The 22266-nt window shown below is 40.8% G+C and overlaps 2 protein-coding genes across 2 annotated transcripts in view; one reads left to right on the top strand and one right to left on the bottom strand.

The window, feature by feature from the left end:
• Positions 1–22266, top strand: part of cenpp (centromere protein P) — a 78563-nt gene that overhangs the window by 12044 nt on the left and 44253 nt on the right. The window lies entirely within an intron of this gene.
• ogna (osteoglycin, paralog a) lies at positions 592–6294 on the bottom strand. The gene is made up of 6 exons (XM_061687746.1): positions 6079–6294; positions 3716–3779; positions 2907–3071; positions 1803–2005; positions 1543–1635; positions 592–1472 (listed from the first exon to the last, which is right to left on the bottom strand). Exons 1-6 carry the CDS (start codon positions 6247–6249, stop codon positions 1302–1304), a joined length of 867 nt encoding a protein of 288 aa, XP_061543730.1. The 5' UTR covers positions 6250–6294; the 3' UTR covers positions 592–1301.

Genomic DNA, 22266 nt, shown 5'->3' with positions numbered 1-22266 from the left:
AAGGGAAAGCCTAACAACAAGTTGCAATATAAAAAAAAGACTTTTGTGTTGCAAGTGGGCCACAGTTTCACAGCATTGATGGTGGTCTGCCTCTTAACAACTACAAACCACAAACATTTACAAGCCCTTGTGTGCATTTTTCATTCGTGGACATTTTTAGTGGTTACAAACACTGACAGCTATTTGTTGTGGTGTAGTTATTATATAAGGTACAAGATACCAAATGGGACTGTTTGGTTCAGAAGTATTTCTTTCATGCACCTTTTTACCGTTACATTTTATGCAGAAAAGTTCCATTCCAACGTTTGGGACAGTTGATTTGGATGAAAATCATTTGAATTTTGGAGCGCTTGACTCACCAAATTCTGACTTTTCTCTCGGGAGATGAGCGATCCTCGCTTGCTCTTTTTTTTTTTTTTACGTCCCAATACTTTTGAGCCCATGAAAACTGAGGTAATTCCTACACAAAATTGATGCCATTACTCAGCATGAGCATCAACTTGGCTTTAAAAAAAATATTTATACAGATGTTTCTTCTTCACCAACAATGATTCCAAACACATTTAAAAAAAAAAAAAAAAAGTTCAACTTTATTCAAATATCTTAAGCCATACATCACTGTACAACCACTATCCTATACACATTTTTAGTCATTTTTATTAGACATATTTATTACTGAATTGGACGGGTTGGGGCTACATTTCATACATGGATTAAATAAATGATGATAAATGCTTCCCTACTTCAATTCAAGTGGAGTTTATAAATTAAAAATAAGGCAAGGTGACTAAGGTCTACAAAGCCATCGCCCTCATTGCAGGTCGTAAATATTGACTTTTTCTTAACTAATACTGGAATTAGTTGGCAGATCAAAAGACGGGGCTTTAGAAAACTTTACAATAGTGTTTACAGGCAATTTCAGATGACGTTTAATGAAGGTGCTACATGACAATTAAAATTCAAGGGGACCTTAGAATAGTCTCTGTGGGCTTAATTTCTAGGTGTCATCAACAGTTCCGCTGTCCACTAAGTTTTGACCAACAGTCAAGCAGGACTAGAAGCCTTTTTCCATGTTAATAGCCAGTTGTTCCAGTTCTGGCTACAGTGGTTTGAATACTTGATATTCCCCATCAGAAGGGAAGAGTACAACTTGTAATTTTACTTTGACCTGACCATTTCACACTTTGATTATAACGTTGAAGACCAGTTACCCCAATAGCCGGAATATTTCAGTGTCCCCCGAAGGACAAAACTCTTCCCTTAATCTTTAGAAAAGGGACTGCAGTAACATTGGTGGTTCTTCACCGGTACCGTCCGATAGGCAGTACTTTCATACAGGTGAAGCTGTCGGGGTACTTGGACAAGACCACGGGATTTCCATCCAGACGGACTTCGCTGAGGCTGGGTCGAAGGTAGTAGGTGTCGTTAGCCCTGCAGAAGGTGTTGATGTTGACATCTGTGATGTTGTTGTTCTGGTGGCGAGAGGGATACGTTGTCAAGAATGAACCGAGGCAGATGTTTCAAAAGATATGCTTTACCGACCTGAAGATGTAAGGTCCGAACCATCTCTGGGATCTGTGGAACTGCCTCCATCTCGTTGTCAGCCAGGTATAAATTGACTAGCCTGGTCAGTTTCTGTCAGGTTATGATAAGGACAATTTAATCGACCTGGACATGGTATTTGTTCTAAAATAAGACTGACTTGCCAATATGTATTCTAGACCTGCCGGTATGTTTCACTAAGCAACACTAGTAAATAATAATTTGAAGGTAAATGTGGTATCGTAATAAGTGATGTATACCTTGAAAGCAGTAGCTTTGACACCCTTGGTCTTCAGGAGGTTGTTGTTGGCGTTGAACGACATCAGTTTGGCGGGGAGCGCCGGAAGCCTGACGAGCCTGTTGTCCGCCAGAGACAGTTCCTCCAGCAGCGGCAGCTTAGCGAACGCCCCGTCCTCGATCTCTGAAATCAGGTTCCCCGCCAGGTCGATCCTCTTCAGCGTCACTGTTGAGTGATGAAGAGAAAACTTACTACCACCAGTGTTTTCACTCATTTTACTGTGATGTCATCATCTCATCGTAATTGGGATTGCAGTACTTTTCCCGTCAACTCGGACATCACCTGAAGGAAGAACCTTTATAACTAAATTGTGACACATCGCAGATTGATTAGAGGTTGCCAAGGTTGATACATGGCATCATTTTGATGTAAAATAGTCATACTTTTATGGATAAAGTTGATTAAAAGTTCAGGAAAAAAGCGTAAGCTTACAAGTATTATTATTTTTTTTATATAAATCTAGCATTACTTTCCAGAAAGAATTAAATTCCCCCCAAATGTTTTCATCTTTTTCGAAGTAGATTTTTTTCTCGAGGGCAATAAAGGCCTAATCTGACAATAATTCAAATTGTTTTTAAAAATCTGCTTTTTGTGGTGGCGGTACAAAAAATACTTACAAAAAATATTGCATGAATACTCTGAATTTGTTGTTCTTTTTCCCCGAAAGTCATTTCAAAAATTGATTAAAAATTGTTTGTCAATTTTTCATTTGGAAAAATGTCCAGTTTTTTTTTTTTTTTTTTTTTTTTTTTTTTTTTTTCCAGGAAAAAGTCACAATCCTTCGAGCGTATTTGTATGTTATTGACATTTTTTTTTTCCTTTTTTTAATATTGATGATTTAGGGTAAAACATGTATTTTATGAGATTATGACTTTTGCCCCCCCAAAAGTATTTTTTTGTCTTGTCAATTTTTATACTTTAACCTCCTAACCTCATAGTTGATTTTCTTCTTTGCTTTGTAGCTGTACTTAAACGTCTTTGTCAGCTTGGGGTTTGCAATAGCTGACTAGCTTAATCATTTTGTTTTGGCGCTGACATGCCTCCGGTCTGTTATGGCACAACTAACCGATGTCAGCAAAGTCCCTGGTGTTGATCTTTTTGATTTTGTTGAAGCGGGCGTACAGGTAGGCCGTCTCCTTGGGCAGGGTGGGAACGGCGGTCATGTCCGGGCTGACTTCCTCGCAGTACACCGAGCCGGTTAGGCAGACGCACAGCAGACAAGTGGGCAGGTCTGCAACGCAAGTGGCAATCCAGGCAACGGTGATGTCAGTAGCAACCTAGCATTCAGCATCAAGCAAGCCCCCTTTCACATTGAAGTTGTTCCGGTTACTGTTCTCTGTTAACAGTTCCAATAAGAAATGGCGGTGGTTGAAGTCCACCTGCAAATTTGCTGAACCTATCCATGGCTATTCACCAATAAGACTCCCCTCTTCATGTTTCTTGTGCTCTTTCTGAAACACGCTAAAATGTCACAAAATGTAACCATTGCTGCACCTAAATCGGAATTGGTCTCAACAAAGTACAGTATATTGAAGTAATACATCTCGACCTAGAAACAAGGTCTGTATGCTGGGGAGTTGTGTTGAAAGCAATCGTCCGGCAAGTTTTCTACAGGTCACACCAGACACAGATGTCATCTAATCATATAATTGCGGGAAAATGTGGCGATCTCATACTTTGTTGGGATCTGCGTCAAAGTCACTCTGCTTTCAGTACTGTGTTACTTTGAACTCTCACTCCCCACACACCAGCAGTTTTTGCTGCTGTCCCCCGACCCGTCTAATTATCACAATGGCGCAAGCCGCAACAACCGTGTGAACACGCACCCCGAGAATGAAGTCTTTGCAAATGAAGCTGGCTTGTTCTTTGGCCTACCTGATGCGTCTCCCCCCGCCGGGATGGGGCTATCGTCTGGTTCGTCGGCCGAAGGCAGCGCTCTCTGCAGAAGCAATCACGCCCGATATGAAAGTCAAGTTTGTGTATACAAAAATAGAAAGTTACAGGTAGTGGTTCCTTCAAGCTATCAGTGTAATCCAGTTAGTACTGTTTTAAAAAATACAATAATAATCATCATCACTAAAATGTGCATAAAACTGACGAAAATCTACACAGTAGCCACCATGTATTTATCTGATTATTTATATATATTTAAAGCTTTATGCAGGTATTATTTTTGTCTCCCTGGTGCCGCCATCCTCACGTTCTACACTTTGAATGTGTGTGGCTTTAAAAGGCAAGGCCTGGCCTGGTGAGTGACGTGGGAGTCAGCGAATGAGAGTCAGGCGTTGGCTGGCTGTTAACTGGCTAACCCGTTAGCCAGTTTGTTGAGTGTCTGGGCGTCAGTTGTTGGCTTTGCAGTTGGTGTATGAATGGTTATGAATTTTGTTACCGTTTGTTCAATAAAGTGACCGAAAGTGCACCGCGGCTGTTTCTATCCTTGACCACTTGTGGGGCCGTTGCAATACGTTCTTACTAGCGGTGGTAGGCTATAGTAAATTAGCTAACAATGTTTACATTACTGTAGCTGTTGTGTGAGCCAGTTTTGTTTTACAGTAGTCACATTGCACCTTATCGTCTTCGTGAGTGAAATGATCCCAAACTTTGGTTACTCTCTGTCTTTTATGTGCTCTTTCCTCCTGGCTCGCGATGATAGCTTCATGAATCTGCAGTAACGTAGTCATTGTGGAAAAATGATCAGCGCAACATCCTGTGTCGTGAAAAATGGACAATTTAAAAATCTCTGAGACCGCAAAAAGTGAACCGTGAGGGACGACTGTACTCGTAGTTGCCGTATGTTCCGTAAAACGGTTCCTGGACTTATCGAAAGTGCTACCCCAGCTAGTTGGGGCTTTCTTTTGCCCAAACATATATTACCCCGGAACTACATTTTAGATAATAGTTCCTCCAAAAGTTCCTAGTTCTGACTAGCCCAGATCTCCCTGACTACTACTCTACTTGGACTTTCTCTGACCCATCAACAGGTTTTAATTAGAAATAGGCTGTTTTCCGCATTCTTGGCCTGTGACCCTTCAAAATGGTCTTTGATGGAAGTGCGAAGTTCCAGCACGTTTGCAGCTTTTATGACCAAATAACATGTTACCCAGGAAAATACAATGTATCTCTGTAAAAGAAATGGACCATCAAGTCTGGTGTTCAAGTTGGAACACTTCAGTATTTCCCTGTGCAACGGTGACCAAATTGACTGAGTGTTTAACAGCTGATGGGAAAACTTTGTAATTTTCAACTGTTCGGTCCATCCGCTCTGAGAAACAACTGGTCCCGAGAGTGCTAAGAGAAGATTACATTGAAAAATAATGGCCAAGAGGGGTGCGCGCAAAGAGCAGAGTTTCGCAAAGAAAGGAGGAGGACACAGGACACCAAATTGGTTTAAGGTCAATTTTTATGTGTCGCCAAGAAAAAACAAGAACACAGTTTAAGGTTAGTGTTAGAAATTAACTCTTAAAATGACAGTGTATAGTCAACAGAATTTGGCAAAGAATCGAATGATGAAAACTTAAATCACTGAAATTAGATTATATCATTTAAAGCTGTCATTCCCCAATTTTTTAAGCCACACACCCCCTTCCACAGAGTTGGCGCACCCCCTCTTCCACACACGCACACAGCCTAGGAAAAAAAAAGAAAAGTGTAATAAGGCATTGTCGTATAATTTAAAGCAATCCTTCCCCAGCTTTTTAAGCCACGCACCTCCCTTTAACATCCTGATAGACTTGGCGCACCCACCCTAACCTAACCACATAGACCCTAAACCCCCCCAAAACAAACAAAGTCTGTCCAACGCTCTTTCCTAAACTTCTGAAGCCACGGACCCCCCGTCCCTCACATACGCACCCTCGCCCCCAAAACAAAACCTCTTTAAAGCTAATAAAAAATAAAATAAAAAAAAAAATTCCTCAATGACATTTTTCAAAATAAAACAACATTTTATAGAGTTGATGTTCATATTTTAAACCTGTCAAAATTAATTGTCTTTAAAAGAAACTAATAATGACAACGTGACTCACTGCCATTTAGATGATATCATTAAATATCCTTTCAAGCAGTCTTTCCCAAACGGAATTAGCGGAATTATTACTCTTATTACTCTTTTAATCTCATTCGGCACACCACTGTTTGAGGCTTTTTTTTATTTTGTACTTTTAATTATTTTTTTGCTTTTATATAACACATTTGTAAGTGAAACACACTGTACAAGCAAGTTGTAAGTCAGTTCTTACCCTTGCCCGCGTCGATTGGAAGTAGTTGCCGAAGAAGCCGGCGAGGTGCCTTCCGGGCGTGGCCCGCGCCACGAGCCGAGCGTCCCCGTGGAAGCCCGCGGCCGAGCCGGCTCCCAGCCACGGCGCCAGCACCATGCACGTCAGCACGAGCGCCCTCATGCTGCTCGCCATACGTCTTGAGTTCGGGTCAGCAGATGAGGTGCGCTTCGAGCCCCCTCGGTGGGATGTGTGTCAAATGACGCTATTTAAAGGCTGAAGCGGCGTGCTCAAAAAGCAGACTTTTTAACCCTTTCCTAACCGCGTCTCACTCCTCCAAAAGTCATGTAAATAGAAAGAATTGCTTCAAGGGTCAAACTGTCTACATAAAACCTTCATTTGTTTTGAACATTCAAACATCCAAATAGGTGTATAATAAAATTACAATGAAGTCAAACTAATAACACTTTCAACCCTCCTGTTGTGTCGGGGGTCAGATTGACCCGTTTGAAACAAACAAGCGCCCAATACAATGAATTTTCACACAGTTTTTGTCACAAACAAATAACCCTCTTTCACTCTGGAATTTGGTCCAGCCTAGCATCCAAATCATTGGCCGAGAACCTTGGTGTGTGGGTGGTTATTATGTTAATTAGCCCCACTGTGACCTCACAATGAGGTAGAAGGGCTTGCTTGCAGACACATTTTCAAAAATAGGCAGATGTTAAATTTCACACTTTGTGGGGTGGGAAGGCACTCCAGACACGCGACTATTTGTACAACCCCAATTCCAATGAAATTGGGACGTTGTGTTAAACATCAATAGAAACAATACAATGACTTGCAAAGCATGTTCAACCTATATTTAATTGAATACGCTACAAAGCCAAGATATTTAATGTTCAAACTGACAAACTTTATTGTTTTTAGCAAATAATCATTAACTTTGAATTTTATGGCTGCAACACGTACCAAAAAAGCTGGGACACGTGGCAAAAAAGAAACACCTGTTTGGAACGCATTATGAAGCGTAAAATACGACAACGGAGACCCTGGACTGTTGAACAGCTGAAGCTTGCCGCTTACCTGCAGTGATTTCTCCAGATTCTCTGAACCTTTTGATGATATTATGGAGCGTAGGTGATGAAATCCCGAAATTTCTTGCAATTCACAATTCACCTGTGGGATGTTCCAAACACATGTTTGATGAGCATTCCTCAACTTTCTCACTCTTTTTTTGCCACCTGTCCCAGCTTTTTTGGAACCTGTTGCAGCCATCAAATTCTAAATGAATGATTATTTGCTCAAAACAATCAAGTTGATCCGTTTGAACATGAAATATCTTGTCTTTGTAGTGTATTCAATTAAATATAGGTTGGACACGATTTGCAAATCATTGTATTCTGTTTTTATTTGTTTTACACAACGTCCCAACTTCATTGGAATTGGGGTTGTACATGGCATTCATCATTTAACTCCATGAACTGCGTCATCTTTTCTGAACATCACGACACACACTTTCTACAAACTACCACTACACGTACTGTTTCTACCACACATATACATACTCTGTACGAATGTGAGGTGCCTAAACTTGTCCGACTTCCAATATGTTGGTATTTCTCTTCCTCATAATCGACCTGACAAGCCGAAATTCACCGTCTAATCTTGATCTTCAACTCAAAAGCGGTGCTGATATCAAATCCAAAGCAATGCAATGCTGCCATCTACAGGTGTATGTTGTCAGTGCAGTTATACGGAGGCTTGAATTTCACAGACAAGCTGGACGTGATCCTCCTCCACTCCCACCCGTTGAAAAACTAATTGTCGGCAGCAGCACACTTGTGGATTCCTTTTGATGAAAATAAGCATGCGCAGCAGTGAATGAGTTAAGCAATATTTTTTCATCAGTTTTTTTTTTTTTTTTTTTAAATTGGCGGCTGCCGTAGTTCAAAGCACATCCCCGCTGACGTGCACTGCTCACACTTAACGCAGCTGCGAACAGAGAGGAGTCAGTTTACAAAACAGCAGTCAGCGTTTCTGACTGATTGAACTTTTTATTTCGAATATGCAGTAAAAAAAACAACAACAAAAAAGAACAATTTACAATACAACTATTCCCTCCTAAAACATTGTGTACTGTAGTCCAAAAAGGAGTATGAGGACTTTGTTGCTATACTTAGAAATGTTGAAATTGTTTAAAATGTTAATTTACTAAGGCTCATGTTTGCATACATGTTTTGACGCAGGTGTTTTTTTTCCACATTATCCTTGAAGACAAAAGTACGTTTCCATTATTTCTGAGGAAGTTGATGCGTGTAGAATAAAAACGGATAAAGCTTGTTTTAATTAAAGAATATCCCATAAGGGATAACAAAAACAGCAATACTTGTTTTGAATGTTGTCATTGTCATTTGCCTTTTCCATAAGCGAAGGGAAAATGTTTGATTAAAAGAATCAGATTTTAGTGGGAAAAAATATATATTAGGGGGAAAAAAGATCAGATTTTATTGAAAAGATCTGGTTTTATTATAAATCCATACTGCACAACCCTGTAATGTAGCCAAAATTCAAACTCCTTAAAGAGATTAAAATCTTTGGTTTACGTAACGAACTATGACGGCATATGAACGTTCCTCAAGTCAGAGTTTGACAACTGCAACTTGTCCCAGTCGTTGCACATCATAGCGTGAGGTCTTAATAAACGTGGTAAACGCAGGCGGATTACATAACATGCCAGCCAGCGCGCTATAAAAGTGTCAGTCGGTAGCCCTCGAGAGTTGGCAGGTGGCGCGGGGTTAATGCATCACGGCGGGCCTCCGGTCTGCGCTCGTCTATGCCAGGCCAGACGCTCCAGCTCGCGTCATCGAGTTTGGAAGTGGAAAGTCTTCAGGGACAAACGGTCCAGCCACTTCACACCTGCCACCAGAAAAGCCAGCTCACTGTCATATTGACCATGTGGATTATTTCGACTACTTGTACGGCAGACAGTTTACATAAGCCTAATCAAGTAGTACAGTAGTTGTCATCAAGGAAGTACAGTGATGCCTTGAGATGCGATTGACACAACTTACGAGTTTTTTTTTTTTTTTTTTTTTGATACAATGGGAGGAAAAAGCATGTGAACCCTTTGGAGTTTCTTACATTTCTGCATAAATTGGTCATAAGATGTGGTCTGATCTTCATCTCAATCACAAGAATAAACAAAATGAGTTGGATTAACACAAACAATTATTTGTTTTCATATTTTTTTTTATTGAACGTAATGTAAACATTCACAGGACGGGGAGGAACAAGTAGATGTAGCCTCTAGGCCAGGGGTGTCAAACTCATTTTTGTCACGGGCCACATCGCAGCTATGACTTCCCTCGGAGGGCCGCTACGACTGTGAAGCCATATAAATGAACGATTACCTCATATACTGTAATTACAGTATACACAACACATTGATGAATGACCAGTTTTGAAATCAGAAGCCTAGAAAAACATGTTTTTCAACAATTACATTTCTCTTCAAAGGGAGATTGGTAACCCAAAAAAATGCTTGTAAATGTCTCAATGGTATTACACCAGAACCCAATTAGCGATTCTGATTTGCTTTCACGGGTGCCACCAGTTTGACACCCGTGCTCGAGGCTATGGATTCTCCAAGAGCTAATCAGACTCAGGTGTGAGCCAACCTGGAGTCCGATCAATGTGAGAAGATTGGCGTTCTGGCCACTCGAAAACACACTAGGTTCAAATGGACTCCTGTCAAGAAGTATATTACCTGATACGTACCACGCCTCGCTCAAAAGACCTGCGATTAAGAATTGTTAACTTTTAAAAAGTTGGAAATGTTATTTAAAAAAAAATATTTCTAAAAGTAGGGCTGCACAATCAATCCAATTTTAATCACGATCGCGATTAAATGAGACTGATCGTCTGCGATTTAAAATACGGCCACTGCTGCAAATGAAGCACTTTTCATATGCAGCAATGTAGCCAGCGTAAGGTTAAGGCTTCATTAAATGCACCACGCTCTGGGGCCAACTTCAAAATACAAGCCTAAAATGGCATTGATGTTCAATGCAGTGATATATGAAGCTTTTATTTTGAAGTTGGTCTTCTCAGCACGTTGGCGGAGAGGCAGCGTGTCATGGTAAGACACAACTAACGATCATTATAGTGGCTGCCTTGACTTCAACTTTTCGGCCGCAATGGAAAAACACCGGGAGTAAAAAGAGAGGGAAATCACAACTGTCGAGTTCTTTGCCGTACGTGACTGTACACGACCGATCTATGGTCAAGCAGAACAACTGAGACGTACCCGTCCTTGACAATTCACAATGTTGACGACGGGGATTTTTTAAATGAAAAGTCAGTGGTTACAGCCTAATGTTATTGCGTTTCGTGCATTGACTGTATTTGCTGCCATTAAGTTGTAATTCATGATTGCACTTTGTAATAGCATATTTATTCAGTTAGCCCTCGCTCAAGTCGGATTTTTTGGGTAAATTTATCTACATGTGTCCTGCGATCGGCTGGTGACCAGTTCAGGGTGTACCCCGCCTCTCGCCCGAAGTAAGCTGACATGGGCGCCAGCACACCCGCAACCCTCGTGAGAATAAGCGGTTCAGAAAATGGATGGATGGCTTTATTTTTATTATTAGCTATCTTTAATTCTTAATGAAAGATTGATTTTGCTTTGAAAACTGTTACATATTGTTTGTTGAAAAGTTGTGCAATAAAAATATGTTTTCCTAACATTAGAAATAATTGCAATTAATAATCGTGATGGCAATATTGATCAAAAGAATCGTGATTATTATTTTGGTCGTAATCGTGCAGCCCTATCTCAATGTCTTGATGTTCATCAGTCCTCGGTAAGACAAATTGTCTATAAATGGAGAAAGTTCAGCACTGTTGCTTCTCTCCGAAGGAGTGGCCGTCTTGTAAAGTTGACCGCAAGAGGACAGAGCAGAATGCTCAATGAAGTACAAAGAACCTTACTGTCAGCAGACAAATCTTACACACGTCAGACATGAAGCAAGAATGGGGTTCATGGGATAACGCCAAGTAGGAAGCTGTTGCTGTCCCCCCAAAAAACATTGCTTGCATGTTTGAAGTTGGCTAAAGAGCACTTGGATGTTCCACAGCACTACTGGCAAAATATTCTGTGGACCGATGAAACCAAAGTTGAATTGTTCGGGAGGAACACACGACATCATGTGTGGAGGAAAAAATGGCACAGCACAACTGTGAAGCATGGCGGTGGGAGTATCATCGTATGGGTGTGCTTGGTTACCCCAGGGCCTGGACAGCTTGCTATCATCAATTGAAAAATGAATTCACAAGTTTATCAAGCTATTTCGCTGAAGAACTTGAGGCCCTCAGTCCAACAGTTGCAGCTCTAAAGAGAGTTAGGTTAGAGAGAATAGTAATAACATCTAATATCAGAATACAGTACGCACGCTGATCTGACTCTAACCTGTCGTGTTTTGCAACAAACTTTGACTTGGCCAACTTTCAAGCTTTTAAAAAAAAAAAAAAAAACCTTGTCCAAGAAAACAGCAGTTTAAATGCGGATGTTGTGCGTCTTTACCACACTGACAACTGGGGGGGAACCTCCTCTCTGGCCCTCTTCCTCCAGCCATAAAAATTTAAAGGTGCTCATAATTGCTAACACACCTGTAACAGCGGAGGCTCATGTTCCATGAATGTTTATATCTTTTTCTTATTCGTCTTCTCCTCGTGAGGCCCGAGAGGGTCACATGCTTTCTATTTAAGTGTTTTGCTGTTGAACTCATCTTTGCTGCTGCTGCTGCTGCTGCTGCCGCCGCCGCGCTCATCCTGGCTCATTTTTTCCCCGTCGCTGCAACTTGTCAAGAAGAAGAAGAAGCAGCATTGAGGCACACTCACAACAACAACAACAAAAAAAATGCGGGGAAGCCCGACGTCTTTTCGTTTTGGCAAAGTCTAAATCCAGTCCAAAAGCAGCCGCAAGTCAACAGCTGTGAAATACACTCGGCACACTCGCATCAATTTTATAACGGCAATTTTATTCCAATGGAAAGTTTTCCCCTACTTCTTTGCCAGATTTACTCCCCCCCCCTTTTTTTTTTTTTTTTTTTTTTTTTTAAATAATTACTTACATGCGGTATGGTGTAAATCAGGGGTGGGCAAAGTGTTTGTGCTCCAGTGCTACATTTAATTATTAAAATGCACGGATCTGTTACATCAGTCATTTCAAAAAATCCAGCGCAGTACATTAGTGAAGTAGAATTCAGTTGAATTGAACCTTTTAGTAAAACACATTTGCGTTTAACCTTTTAAAGTGTTTGTTTTGAAACATTTATTTTGGTACAATTTTTATTTAACTTTAAATAATTGTGCCGCCTATGCAAATCCTAATACTCAAAATTCAAACTCAGGACTCGATGGCGCCAAATAATGCAAACAAACACAAATACATTATTACTGACGACTGGTTAGCACATCTGCCTCACAGTTGTGAGGACCGGGGTTCAAATCCCGGCCCCGCCTGTGTGGAGTTTGCACGTTCTCCCCGTGCCTGCGTGGCTTTTCTCCAGGCACTCCGGTTTCCTCCCACATCCCAAAAACATGCAGGGTAGGTTAATTGACAACTCTAAATTGTCCGTAGGTGTGAATGTGAGTGCAAATGCTTGTTTGTTTGTATGTTCCCTGCGATTGGCTGGCAACCAGTTAAGGGTGTACCCCGCCTCCTGGCCGATGATAGCTGGGATGGGCTCCAGCATGCCCGCGACCCGCGTGAGGAGAAGCGGCTCAGAAAATGCATGGATGGATGGATGGATATATGGACATTGCGATATCAAATATTTTATATACTATTATAGCTGTGGCCTTAGAGACTCCTCGTCCTGGCTGACGCATGAGTTAACATACTGATTCATTTCTGGTTTTCGGACGTCTTTGCTTACTGTGTAGCTGTTGTATTACAACCCAATTCCAATGAAGTTGGGACGTTGTGTTAAACATAAATAAAAAAAGAATACAATGATTTGCAAATCATGTTCAACCTGTATTTGATTGAATACACCACAAAGACAAGATATTTCATGTTCAAACTGATCCAATTTATTGTTTTTAGCAAATAATCATGAACTTCAAATTTTATGGCTGCAACACGTTCCCAAAAAGCTGGGACAGGGTCATGTTTACCCACTGTGTTACATCACTTTTTCTTTGAACAACATTCAATAAACGTTTGGGAACGGAGGACGCTAATTGTTGAAGCTTTGTCGGTGGAATTCTTTCCCATTCTCGCTCGATGTACAGCTTCAGCCGTTCACCAGTCCGGGGTCTCCGTTGTCGTATTTGACGCTTCATAATGCGCCACGCATTTTCAATGGGAGACAGGTCTGGACTGCAGGCAGGCCGAGTCTCGTACCCGCACTCTTTTACTACGAAGCCACGCTGTTGTAACACGTGCACAATGTGGTTTGGCATTCTCTTGCTGAAATAAGCAGGGGCATCCCTGAAAAACACGTTGCTTGGATGGCAGCATATGTTTCTCCAAAACCTCTATGTACCTTTCAGCAGGAATGGTGCCTTCACAGATGTGTAAGTGACCCATGCCATTGGCACTAACACAACCCCATACCATCACAGATGCTGGCTTTGGAACTTTGCGTCCAAAAGAGTCCGGATGGTTCTTTTCCTCTTTGGCCCGGAGGACATGACGTCCACAATTGCCAAAAGCAATTTGAAATGTGGACTCGTCGGACTGCAGAACACTTTTCCACTTTGTGTCAGTCCATCTCAGATGAGCTCGGCGGCTTTTCTGGGTGTTCTTGATAAATGGCTTTTGCTTTGCGTAGTAGAATTTCAAGTTGCAATTACAGATGTAGCGCCGAACTGTATTTACTGAAATCCCCACTATTTACCACGTGGGGATATCCTTTACACATCGATGTCGGTTTTCGATGCAGTGCCGCCTGAGGGATCGAAGGTCACGGGCATTCAATGTTGGTTTTCAGCACTGCCGCTTCCATGCGGTGATTTCTCCAGATTCTCTGAACCTTTTGATGATATTATGGATCGTAGATGATGAAATCCCTCAATTCCTTGCAATTGTACGTTGAGGAACATTGTCCTTAAACTGTCGGACTATTTTCTCAGGCACTTGTTCACCAAGAGGTGAACCTCGCCCCGTCTTTGCTTGTGAATGAGTGAGCAATTCAGGGAAGCTCCTTTTCTACCCAATCATGGCACCCACCTGTTCCCAATTTGCCTTTTCACCTGTGGGATTTTCCAAACAGGTGTTTGATGAGCATTCCTCAACTTTCTCACTCTTTTTTGCCACCTGTCCCAGCTTTTTTGGAACGTGTTGCAGCCATCAAATTCTAAGTTCATGATTATTTGCTCAAAACAATCAAGTTGATCAGTTTGAACATGAAATATCTCGTCTTTGTATTGTATTCAATCAAATATCGGTTGAACACGATTTGCAAATCATTGTATTCTGTTTGTATTTATGTTTTACACAACGTCCCAACTTCATTGGAATTGGGGTTGTACATGGCATTCATCATTTAACTCCATGAACTGCGTCATCTTTTCTGAACATCACGACACATACTTTCTACAAACTACCACTACACGTACTGTTTCTACCATACATATACATACTCTGTTCGAACTAAATTATTTTGCATTAAAGGTCATTTAAAATGTTCTTTCTTGATTGCTGTTTATTAACTGATTATTGTTGTTTATTTGGTATTGTTTAATGATTAAACAAAACCTAATAAGCAAGCAGAGGGAGTGATGTTGCACTCACTAACCTTTTTGATACTGAGAGCTACTTCTTGGGTACTGAAAGAAAGAGAAAATGTGTCTGTTTTACTGGAAGACCGCAGAAATCAGAGAATATTTACTGTTGCGAAGCTGAAATCGGAAGATTTTGACAAGTTGAACAATGGTGCTGAATGATTAATCGATTATCAAAACAGTTGTTAATAATTGGTTCGTTGTTGATTAATCGATTCATTATTGCACCTCTAGTATAATGTTTGTCATTTTGGTGATACTTAGAGAGCTAATTATTTCTTGAGGTGGTACTTTGAGTAAAAAGCTAAAGAACTACTGAGTTGCACTAATTGACGAGGGTATGAAGTCCCTCTAACTATAGTAAATGAGGTTTCAGTGTTGTATTTTTGCACCGTTTTAGTACTTTGAACATTGTCAATGACTGAGTGAAGGTAGTACCACTGAAGGCTGCAAATTTCCAATAAATTGCACCTTTTATTTGGCCTTCAGGTGACTCCACAGAAGAAGAAGAATGCTTTAAGAATAGGACACAATTGTGGGTAAATAACTCGAGTAAACGACACTTTACAAAGGCGTTCGGTTCCAAATACAGTATGTGTCTGAAGTTAGCACGGGGCTATCTGCTGCTCGCTACGCTCATAAGTGAGTGAACTGAACTTGATTGTGTTCCAGATGTTCTAATCCAGCCATCTTTTTCATGACATGACATCGAAATAAATCATCAAAGGAAAAAGTTTAGCGGCTCGTCTACTGAGTAAATCAAATGACTCGGTTCCGTATTACTGTAAATATTTTGGAAGCGAACCCACGTGGGAAAGAGCGATTTGGTCTTCCTCTACGCACTGATGATGGCTTTTCCTTATGCTCGGACTCTCTTCAAATCGTGGCATTCCGTCTTGGAATTCAGTCCTGGAGGATTTCAGGGTAAAAAAGTGCGATTGCTAAAACATCTGCATGCACGTCGAGGAAAACAACAGTGAAGGTGTGGAAGGATTGCCATGTTGCTTTGATACATGTCCTTACATAAAGCACATGAAGCTTTGTGGAATAAAATTCATGCATTGAGGATGTAGTTTATTGGTTTGACATCTTTTTTTTTTTTTGCCTATCTTGAATCATAAGATGAATTATTTAAGGACTGTGTTTAGAATGGCATGCTTTCTGCTATCAGCTAGATTCAGAGCAGATGTGGCCAAGTGGATACTGCGTTAAAAACATTGATCGAGCGCAGCAAAAAGAGCTGCATAAAGAAGAATAACTTCCAATGCTACGTATCCTTTTTAAAGACCTGTTTAGGTAAAGGCCTTAAAGGGAATATTTTATGAACTTTTTAATACACTGTGTACAAATGCCATTCACCGAATCAATGAAATTTGCTTGTTGTAATGAATAAACTTAAATTGCAATCCCGTGTACTGTTGGAATATAAATTATTGGAGTAAAAATAGGTAGCTACGTTTGAGTAACGCTTTGATAGGTGTGCAAATTAATTTTGACCTATTAAACTGCTCATTGTTTTCTGTATTGAATTCACGCAGATCTAAGAACTTTGAAAAGGAGTTGGCCAGCTCTTACGAGCCAACCAGGCCCTCCACAGGCTAGCCGCTAACACCAGCGAGCTGTTGCTGTATTGTAGCATTTGAATCATTGACATGAATCATTGTAATGAATTAGCAATTTTTATTTTATTTTTTTAATTTAAATTAGCGATTGAACATGATTTTGGGATGGAGTTGTGTTGACACATTTAAAATATAACAAAGTTTTGAGATCTTGGGTTTAGTTCCCGTGAATTTGAACCAGGTATACTAGATAGAGTAGATGGAAGACCCTTCGATGAGACATTTGTCACAAGGTGTGGGTGAGCTTGGCTGCAAAGTCAGTTGATTCAACATGAAACGCCCAACTCTAACGACAAAACTTCACTGTACATGGCTAATAAATCTCACGTGTCTCGCACATTCTTCGTGTGGAACGAGAATGACGACGAGCCAACCGGTGAGTGGAAAAGTGGCCTCTGTACGAGGAGATTGACTGAAGATAGACTTGAATGTAGTCGTAACTCGGAGCATCCAAAACGTCTAACAAACGCAATCGGAACCAGATGTCAGCGCGCCGCCGCCGCCAACTGGAACATTTTGGCCTTCAATTGATAGCTTTAATTATTGGTCATTATGCATAAATGTAATCTTACAAATACATATATTTCACAGACAGAAATGTGCGGCAAATAATCAAATCAGGTTGTGTAAACAGTACATCAACAACAGGGCTTGTATAAAATATTTCAGCTGGTACAGAAAAGTAAAACAGTTTGAGGTGTTGGATTCACTGACGAAATAATTTGTCATTAAAAATGGCAAAAGTACTCGTGTACTGTTTTCATCCACAAAGGTTGAAAAAACTAACAAGCCTATTTTGACAAAATAAGGAAGAAAGTGTAGATTCAAGCGGCTAAGTAGTGAATAGTCAAAATCCGCAAGTAATTGACACCCCCCCCACGAAAAAGGTTTTTATAAATAATTTCCTATAGATACCACAAGATGGCGGCAAAGCACTAGCTTTGTCTAAATTAGGCTCCTCACTTCACTTCAACATAGTTCTTTGGGACTATGAGGCCACAAGATACTGGCGAAGCGCTACTTTTTTCTAAATGCAGCTGCTTAACTCACAATATTTCATTTGCCCCAAAATAACACAAGATTGTGGCAATACACTACTTTTGTCTAAATAAAGCTCCTGTACTTATTTCAACATGATTCCTTGGCACCAAAATGCCACGAGATGGCCACAGTGCAATAAAGGTTCCAAATAAAATGGTGAATTTGCAAATGGACGACAGTCGTGGTTCACTTAATGTATATCCAAATGTACGGAGTAAAACTTAGTCATCAGAAAAATGAATACGCAAGTACCCATACATGTAAATCTACTTCAGCACAATAACGACATAGTTTTACCTTATTAAATATGACAGAGATGGTCAGACATGGAGAAAATCACAGACACCATTAGATGAGTCCAATAAAAAAATCCATTTCTCCAGACGGCGACAGCGGCCGTATTCCCCTCATCACAATTAGTGCTGGGAGAAATATTTGTGAGCATGGTGTTCTCTTAAAACAGACTTAATTGCATTAACATGGGAACTTCCAAGAAGTCCACACGTGAAAAACACATTGACGCTGACCGCAAACAGCAACACCAATGAACTGTCTCGAGAGAGAATGAGGCTTGCTTTGCCACACGCCTGATTTAATCCAACCAGAAGAAGACATAACAACATATTTGTGTTATCCCGTATAATATTCACCGCACGCCTGTGTATTGAAACCACATTTGATTGAATTTAAATAACCTGATGTGCAAACGTACTGAACGATTTCATGTGCAGCAAATCGTGTTATTTGAAATTTGATCTCAACAGCAGCAGAATACGTTTAAAAGTAGGCCTGTCATGATAAAACTTTTTTCTCATATATTTTCCCTAAAACTATCATGATAAACGTTTGTAATGCCTCTGAAATCATGAAAAATAAGGCCACCCTTATTTTGTTCTTGTTTTATTTTTTTTAGTATTTGTATTAGTAGTATTATTGTTGTTATTCTAATTTACTTTCTTGTTTCTCTATTCAATTGTTTTTCTTTACTCTGTGATTATGTATCCCCTGGTTCTGAAATTAAGAATGAAGAGCTGCAAGACTAACTAGACTGGTTTACATGGAGCCTTCTATTCCGATTAGAATCGCTTTAGAAGCCCAAACTGAATGAAAATGCCCCATATACAGTAAACACCTCAGTCGGAATAAACAGACCGAATCCGAATGGAATTTCATTTGGTTTCACAGGGGTGGAATATTCCTTTTGCCAGACTGATCAGAAGTAATGTTTTTCCATGTATACTATCATTCAGAATTGAGGCAGGAAAAGCTCTGTCTGGGCATGCTTCGTCTCCACGTAAATGTGCGGTGACATCATCGTTACGCACTGCATAAACATGGCGGCTCCCGACGGAACTCGCATCCGATGGAGATCTTGTTTTTTTTAACTACCTATAAGTCATTTTTCTTTTTTCTTTTTTTTTACAGAAACGTATAAAAACAATCTCAACTACTGTGCTGAATAGACAACGGAACTCCATCTTGATAAATGACGTGACGTTCACGACGGCGTGCGCATGTCACATGGCTGTTCTGATTAAATGTAAGCGCACATCATGTATACAGCCGATCGGAATAGATCACGTCACATGTAAACAGTTGACCAGAGAGCTTCTATCAAATTGATTTCAATGGGAATGACAAAAAAGCCTCCATGTAAACCCGGCTACTATGTGGTTGTTCCGCTGAAGACGACCCCTTCCCCTGTCAATCAAATATACGTTGACGTTCGCTGTCGTCAACGACTGGCTGAACAACGTGTGCCACTGAGGTTATGCTTAGTGTTCGTGTTAATTGGGGACTAACACACACAACAACGTGGAGAGGCGCTGACCTTTTAAACGACTGTGCCGCAGTGGACCGAGCTGTTTTGCTCCTTAACTCGCTAGCTCGTTAGCTCGCGCCCGGGTTAGCGAACACAACAAACAGTTAACTTTCCTTTAAGTGCCTCTGTTGTGTGAATCTACGCGCTGCAGATGGAGCGAGCCTGTGGCGTATTGGACAGAGTCAACACCAGTCCACCGGAGTTCCATGGCCCACTAGCAGCTAATGACACAGCCGTCCAACTGTGTCGGCTCGCCGGCTCGCCACAACATTGACAATTTATCATTCACTCCAATTACGCTGCGGTACGATTCACTGAAATTACTATGCAACGGATTCTAATTATGATACAATACGCCCATGGTGTTGTTGGTTTCCACCGGTATCCACGGTTTCTGGAAATAATTCACTTTTCTCAACACTGCCTCCCATCAATTCCCGCGAGAAGCGCAACATTAAGTCCTTATCTCTAAGCTTTCAGGAGACAGACAGAAATACAAACAACATGAGCGCAGAGCGAACAAATGATTCAGGGCTTATATAATTCTAATGCAATACATCAACGAGCCTTAAAATGCAAACAGGGTAGCCAACGGCAACGAAGTGCATCCGAGCCCCCGCAAAGAGCGAGTACATCACCCTCAACCAATCACTGTTTAAATCTTCAAGTCAAAACCACCTCGCCTGTGATATATTTTGCTTTTTGATTCAAAGTCGGCATGAATCCCAGTTGAGAGACACGAGTCAAGTGTACCTTAGTCTCTTTATGCGTGACGGGAAAATGACCGCAGTGCGAATCGCATGGCAGACGTCGAACATCCAATACCAGCACAAGCAGCAGAGCCCAGTCAGCCACTAATATTCTCCATATGCCTCCCGGCCATGTCGTCCAAAACCTCCAGTCTCACTTGACAATTTCATCGGCCTCCTGTTTGTTTCTCATGCAGAAAATCATCCAGAAATGGACATTTATGTCTTTCATGTCTTTCACACAGAGCCCATCAAGCTAGGACATTGCCGTATCTGTTTACTCATTTCCACAGCAACACGGCATCGGATCATTTGATTTAAACGTCACCCACAGCAGCTGGTGTAGCGAATGAAATAGTTGACAGTTGCTTTCAACACAAAAGGGAGGAGAAATAAATGTTAGGTATTAAACCCAAATACCAAAACCACCCAAATATCCTCTCTCCTGGCTTTCCGCTATTCTTGTCCTGGTTGCCTGTCTGATACTACCTCAGAAGCCAGAAATTTTGCAGCATCACACTGGAAAAAAAACAAAAAAAAAACAGCTTTGACAAGCTGTGTGAAAGAGTCTGGAGACACAACATTTGCATTTGCGCAGCATTTGGACTCGGTGCCTTTCATGACATTCTGTCATCAGAATCAGTGTCTGGATAATTGCTTTCAACACAAATCCGGGAGAAGTGAGGGTCAAATGTTGAACGTCAAACCCGCATTCTGTGTCGTTTCCGTTCACATAGAACATCGACACAAGAAAATGATGTGAAAAGTGTGAAATGCTACAAAAGCAACACAGAGCAAGCGTCACAAAAAATTCCAGTTTAAGCTCGTAGCTAAAGCTTCGCCTTCTAATTGCCGAGGACTTTTGGTGGGAAGAGCCGATCTCGGTATACCTCAGGCTAGGATAAGGACTTCCAGACTAGCAGCCATGAAAGGCTCTTTACGATAAACAGTCGGCAGCCCTGAGATGTCCGCAGCGTGACTCGAAGCAAAGATCCCGTGTAATTCACGACAGCTGACAGGAGTAATGTTTGATCAAGACAAGTAGAAGCACATTGGAAACCTAATGTACTCGTCAACTGCTTTTCGATAGAGTATTCATACATCTAAAGTGTACTTTTTGACTACATACAATGCCGCTGACTATTCTCGCTGCTGTTCACATATACCTCTGCATATATAGTATGCGTAGTGGAGTATAGTATTTATTCATGTGTACAGTAGTATTCAACTGCTTATACAGTATAAAGCTTTATTGATACATGTATGGCCTTTAGCTACATACAATGCTGCTGTTGTTCCTTTGTCAGTATAGATTTATTACACTATGCTAGATACAAGGCATTGTGAAGTAGTTTGTCCACGGCAGTCGATACCGCTAAACTTAGATCCTCCTCGACATACAAAGCTCGTCTCTCAGTTGGGATGTATCGCTTCAACATACTAACCAATCACTGTACGACGTTACTCCTTGACAGTAGACGGGGCTTTGGCGCCATCTTGTGTCATCTTAGGGCATTTTAGAAAAAGCACCCAAAAACGCAAATAGGTGAACGGATGAGAATTGATCAGGAAAATGGCACAGTAGAATTGTGTACTTTATAAAAACATACAGCAATGACATAATTTGAAAGAAGCTAAAGAAATTAAATTGTTTTTGCCACATTGTTTGCTTCAATTCAGTAGACATTGTGTTGCTCCCTCTGGTGTGCGGGCCTTGGCATTTTGTGGGCAGTAGAATATGGACAGAGATATACATTTGGAGACGGTCGAAACTCCTCAGTAAGCCACAGTAATATTAGTTGTTCTTCTCAGAAGATAAAGAACATACGCCTGGGACTGGGAGAAATTGTATATTATCTCTGTGTGTTTTTGTTCAGATCTCCTTTGCTTATAAACACCCCGACACCGACGCTATTTGTTAGCCCGTCTGTGGCATTTCTAGTTATGTGTTCAAATTAAGCTAGCTGACTTTCAGGCAAAGTTGTGTGGTTGTTTTAAGTACACGTGGTGTAATTCTCTTTGTTTTACATTTGATGGTTAACTTTAACTTCAAGTTGTGCCCCTCGTATCTCAAGGCACCGCTGTATATCGTGATTGTACCGATAACTGATCATTTCGGTCATGATAATCGTGATATGAAATTTCCATTTCATTTGATTTCTAGTGTAAATGAGATCACTTTGTC

This window comes from Phycodurus eques, chromosome 10 (assembly GCF_024500275.1).
Source record: "Phycodurus eques isolate BA_2022a chromosome 10, UOR_Pequ_1.1, whole genome shotgun sequence".
NCBI lineage: Eukaryota > Metazoa > Chordata > Actinopteri > Syngnathiformes > Syngnathidae > Phycodurus > Phycodurus eques.
This window is presented reverse-complemented; position numbering and strand designations above follow the sequence as displayed.